Raw genomic sequence first — 6,000 nt, forward strand, 5'->3', positions numbered from 1 at the left:
AGGGGTAATAGATATATACAGGGAGTACCAGATCAATGTGTAGGGGTAATAGATATATACAGGGAGAACCAGTACCAGATCAATGTGTAGGGGTAATAGATATATACAGGGAGTACCAGATCAATGTGTAGGGGTAATAGATATATACAGGGAGTACCAGATCAATGTGTAGGGGTAATAGATATATACAGGGAGAACCAGATCAATGTGTAGGGGTAATAGATATATACAGGTAGAACCAGAACCAGATCAATGTGTAGGGGTAATAGATATATACAGGGAGAACCAGAACCAGATCAATGTGTAGGGGTAATAGATATATACAGGGAGTACCAGATCAATGTGTAGGGGTAATATATATATACAGGGAGAACCAGATCCAGATCAATGTGTAGGGGTAATAGATATATACAGGGAGAACCAGAACCAGATCAATGTGTAGGGGTAATAGATATATACAGGGAGAACCAGATCAATGTGTAGGGGTAATAGATATATACAGGGAGTACCAGATCAATGTGTAGGGGTAATAGATATATACAGGGAGAACCAGATCAATGTGTAGGGGTAATAGATATATACAGGGAGAACCAGATCAATGTGTAGGGTAATATATATATACAGGGAGAACCAGATCAATGTGTAGGGGTAATAGATATATACAGGGAGAACCAGATCAATGTGTAGGGGTAATAGATATATACAGAGAGAACCAGATCAATGTGTAGGGGTAATCGATATATACAGAGAGAACCAGATCAATGTGTAGGGGTAATAGATATATACAGGGAGAACCAGATCAATGTGTAGGGGTAATAGATATATACAGGGAGAACCGGATCAATGTGTAGGGGTAATAGATATATTCAGGGAGAACCGGATCAATGTGTAGGGGTAATAGATATATACAGAGAGAACCGGATCAATGTGTAGGGGTAATAGATATATACAGAGAGAACCGGATCAATGTGTAGGGGTAATAGATATATACAGGGAGAACCAGATCAATGTGTAGGGGTAATAGATATATACAGGGAGTACCAGATCAATGTGTAGGGGTAATAGATATATACAGGGAGAACCAGATCAATGTGTAGGGGTAATAGATATATACAGGGAGAACCAGATCAATGTGTAGGGTAATATATATATACAGGGAGAACCAGATCAATGTGTAGGGGTAATAGATATATACAGGGAGAACCAGATCAATGTGTAGGGGTAATAGATATATACAGAGAGAACCAGATCAATGTGTAGGGGTAATCGATATATACAGAGAGAACCAGATCAATGTGTAGGGGTAATAGATATATACAGGGAGAACCAGATCAATGTGTAGGGGTAATAGATATATACAGGGAGAACCGGATCAATGTGTAGGGGTAATAGATATATTCAGGGAGAACCGGATCAATGTGTAGGGGTAATAGATATATACAGAGAGAACCGGATCAATGTGTAGGGGTAATAGATATATACAGAGAGAACCGGATCAATGTGTAGGGGTAATAGATATATACAGGGAGAACCAGATCAATGTGTAGGGGTAATAGATATATACAGGGAGTACCAGATCAATGTGTAGGGGTAATAGATATATACAGGGAGAACCAGAACCAGATCAATGTGTAGGGGTAATAGATATATACAGGGAGAACCAGAACCAGATCAATGTGTAGGGGTAATAGATACATACAGGGAGAACCAGATCAATGTGTAGGGTAATAGATATATAAAGGGAGAACCAGATCAATGTGTAGGGGTAATAGATATATACAGGGAGTACCAGATCAATGTGTAGGGGTAATAGATATATACAGGGAGTACCAGTACCAGATCAATGTGTAGGGGTAATAGATATATACAGGGAGAACCGGATCAATGTGTAGGGGTAATAGATATATACAGAGAGAACCAGATCAATGTGTAGGGGTAATAGATATATACAGGGAGAACCAGATCAATGTGTAGGGGTAATCGATATATACAGAGAGAACCAGATCAATGTGTAGGGGTAATAGATATATACAGGGAGAACCAGATCAATGTTTAGGGGTAATAGATATATACAGGGAGAACCAAAACCAGATCAATGTGTAGGGGTAATAGATATATACAGGGAGAACCAGAACCAGATCAATGTGTAGGGGTAATAGATATATACAGGGAGAACCAGATCAATGTGTAGGGGTAATAGATATATACAGGGAGAACCAGAACCAGATCAATGTGTAGGGGTAATAGATATATACAGGGAGAACCAGAACCAGATCAATGTGTAGGGGTAATAGATATATACAGGGAGTACCAGATCAATGTGTAGGGGTAATAGATATATACAGGGAGAACCAGAACCAGATCAATGTGTAGGGGTAATAGATATATACAGGGAGTACCAGATCAATGTGTAGGGGTAATAGATATATACAGGGAGTACCAGATCAATGTGTAGGGGTAATAGATATATACAGGGAGAACCAGATCAATGTTTAGGGGTAATAGATATATACAGGGAGAACCAAAACCAGATCAATGTATAGGGGTAATAGATATATACAGGGAGAACCAGAACCAGATCAATGTGTAGGGGTAATAGATATATACAGGGAGAACCAGATCAATGTTTAGGGGTAATAGATATATACAGGGAGAACCAGAACCAGATCAATGTGTAGGGGTAATAGATATATACAGGGAGAACCAGAACCAGATCAATGTGTAGGGGTAATAGATATATACAGGGAGTACCAGATCAATGTGTAGGGGTAATAGATATATACAGGGAGTACCAGATCAATGTGTAGGGGTAATAGATATATACAGGGAGAACCAGATCAATGTGTAGGGGTAATAGATATATACAGGGAGAACCAGAACCAGATCAATGTGTAGGGGTAATAGATATATACAGGGAGTACCAGATCAATGTGTAGGGGTAATAGATATATACAGGGAGAACCAGAACCAGATCAATGTGTAGGGGTAATAGATATATACAGGGAGAACCAGATCAATGTGTAGGGGTAATAGATATATACAGGGAGAACCAGATCAATGTGTAGGGTAATAGATATATACAGGGAGAACCAGATCAATGTGTAGGGGTAATAGATATATACAGGGAGAACCGGATCAATGTGTAGGGGTAATAGATATATTCAGGGAGAACCGGATCAATGTGTAGGGGTAATAGATATATAAAGGGAGAACCAGATCAATGTGTAGGGGTAATAGATATATACAGGGAGAACCAGATCAATGTGTAGGGGTAATAGATATATACAGGGAGAACCAGATCAATGTGTAGGGTAATAGATATATACAGGGAGAACCAGATCAATGTGTAGGGGTAATAGATATATACAGGGAGAACCAGATCAATGTGTAGGGGTAATAGATATATACAGAGAGAACCAGATCAATGTGTAGGGGTAATCGATATATACAGAGAGAACCAGATCAATGTGTAGGGGTAATAGATATATACAGGGAGAACCAGATCAATGTGTAGGGGTTGCAAAAAAAAAAAAATAACATTGCAAAAATCAGAAATTTTCTGTCCAAAAATGATGCAGAAAAATTAATCCATGCATTTGTTACTTCTAGGTTAGACTACTGCAATGCTCTACTTTCCGGCTACCCGGATAAAGCACTAAATAAACTTCAGTTAGTGCTAAATACGGCTGCTAGAATCCTGACTAGAATCAAGAAATTTGATCATATTACTCCAGTGCTAGCTTCCCTACACTGGCTTCCTGTTAAGGCAAGGGCTGATTTCAAGGTTTTACTGTTAACCTATAAAGCGTTACATGGGCTTGCTCCTACCTATCTTTCCGAGTTGGTCCTGCCGTACATACCAATACGTACGCTACGGTCACAAGACGCAGGCCTCCTAATTGTCCCTAGAATTTCTAAGCAAACAGCGGGAGGCAGGGCTTTCTCCTATAGATCTCCATTTTTATGGAACAGTCTGCCTACCCATGTGAGAGACGCAGACTCGGTCTCAACCTTTAAGTCTTTACTGAAGACTTATCTCTTCAGTAGGTCATATGATTGAGTGTAGCCTGGCCCAGGAGTGTGAAGGTGAACGGAAAGGCTCTGGAGCAACGAACCGCCCTTGCTGTCTCTGCCAGGCCGGTTCCCCTCTCTCCACTGGGATTCTCTGCCTCTAACCCTGTTACAGGGGCTGAGTCACTGGCTTGCTGGTGCTCTTTCATGCCGTCCCTAGGAGGGGTGCGTCACTTGAGTGGGTTGAGTTACTGACGTGATCTTCCTGTCTGGGTTGGCGCCCCCCCTTGGTTTGTGCTGTGGTGGAGACCTTTGTGGGCTATACTCGGCCTTGTCTCAGGATTGTAAGTTGGTGGTTGAGGATTTCCCTCTAGTGGTGCGGGGGCTGTGCTTTGGCAAAGTGGGTGGGGTTATATCCTTCCTATTTGGCCCTGTCCGGGGGTTTCTTCGGATGGGGCCACAGTGTCTCCTGACCGCTCCTGTCTCAGCCTCCAGTATTTATGCTGCAGTAGTTTGTGTCGGGGGGCTAGGGTCGGTTGGTTACCTGGAGTACTTCTCCTGTCTTATCCAGTGTCCTGTGTGAATTTAAGTATGCTCTCTCTAATTCTCTCGTTCTCTCTTTCTCTCTGTGAACCTGAGCCCTAGGACCATACGTCAGGACTACCGGGCATGATGACACCTTGCTGTCCCCAGTCCGCCTGGCCTTGCTGCTATTCCAGTTTCAACTGTTCTGCCTGTGGTTACGGAACCCCTACCTGTCCCAGACCTGCTGTTTTCAACTCTTAATGATCGGCTATGAAAAGCCAACTGAGATTTATTCCTGATTATTATTTGACCATGCTTGTCATTTATGAACATTTTGAAAATCTTGGCTCTCTCTAATTTTCTCCTTCTCTCTTTCTTTCTCTCGGAGGACCTGAGCCCTAGGACCATACGTCGGGACTACCGGGCGTGGTGACGCCTTGCTGTCCCCAGTCCACCTGGCCTTGCTGCTATTCCAGTTTCAACTGTTCTGCCTGCGGTTATGGAACCCCTACCTGTCCCAGACCTGCTGTTTTCAACTCTTAATGATCGGCTATGAAAAGCCAACTGAGATTTATTCCTGATTATTATTTGACCATGCTTGTCATTTATGGAAATTTTGAAAATCTTGGCTCTCTCTAATTTTCTCCTTCTCTCTTTCTTTCTCTCGGAGGACCTGGGCCCTAGGACCATGCGTCGGGACTGCCGCCCGTGGTGACTCCTTGCTGTCCCCAGTCCGCCTGGCCTTGCTGCTATTCCAGTTTCAGCTGTTCTGCCTGCGGTTATGGAACCGCCACCTGTCCCAGACCTGTTGTTTTTCAACTCTTGATGATCGGCTATGAAAAGCCAACTGAAAATTATTCATGATTATTATTTGACCATGCTTGTCACTTATGAACATTTTTGAACATCTTGGCATAGTTCTGTTATAATCTCCACCCGGCACAGCCAGAAGAGGACTGGCCACCCCTCATAGCCTGGTTCCTCTCTAGGTTTCTTCCTAGGTTTTGGCCTTTCTAGGGAGTTTTTCCTAGCCACCGTGCTTCTACACCTGCATTACTAGCTGTTTGGGGTTTTAGGCTGGGTGTCTGTACAGCACTTCGAGATATTAGCTGATGTACGAAGGGCTATATAAAATAAAATTGATTGATTGATTGATTGATAGGGGTAATAGATATATACAGGGAGAACCGGATCAATGTGTAGGGGTAATAGATATATTCAGGGAGAACCGGATCAATGTGTAGGGGTAATAGATATATACAGAGAGAACCGGATCAATGTGTAGGGGTAATAGATATATACAGAGAGAACCGGATCAATGTGTAGGGGTAATAGATATATACAGGGAGAACCAGATCAATGTGTAGGGGTAATAGATATATACAGGGAGTACCAGATCAATGTGTAGGGGTAATAGATATATACAGGGAGAACCAGAACCAGATCAATGTGTAGGGGTAATAG

General features: G+C 42.2%; 1 protein-coding gene across 6 annotated transcripts in view; it reads left to right on the plus strand.

Moving 5' to 3' along the window:
- Window positions 1–5,693, plus strand: part of gorasp1b (golgi reassembly stacking protein 1b) — a 41,248-nt gene extending 35,555 nt beyond the window's left edge. For 2 of the 6 annotated variants that reach the window (XR_011676512.1, XM_071414070.1), the window contains exon 7: window positions 5,207–5,693. Coding sequence is in view for 3 of the 6 variants with exons in the window: in XM_071414070.1 (XP_071270171.1) it covers window positions 5,207–5,251 (45 nt within the window). In the remaining 3 variants the exon portion in view is untranslated. Of the gene's footprint in view, window positions 1–4,645; window positions 4,798–5,206 lie in introns of those variants that run through there. The other 4 variants (XR_011676511.1, XM_071414071.1, XR_011676513.1 and 1 more) reach the window with 3 other exon arrangements.
- Window positions 5,694–6,000: the final 307 nt, after the last annotated feature.

The sequence above is a fragment of the Salvelinus alpinus genome, chromosome 8, assembly GCF_045679555.1.
Source record: "Salvelinus alpinus chromosome 8, SLU_Salpinus.1, whole genome shotgun sequence".
Taxonomy (NCBI): domain Eukaryota; kingdom Metazoa; phylum Chordata; class Actinopteri; order Salmoniformes; family Salmonidae; genus Salvelinus; species Salvelinus alpinus.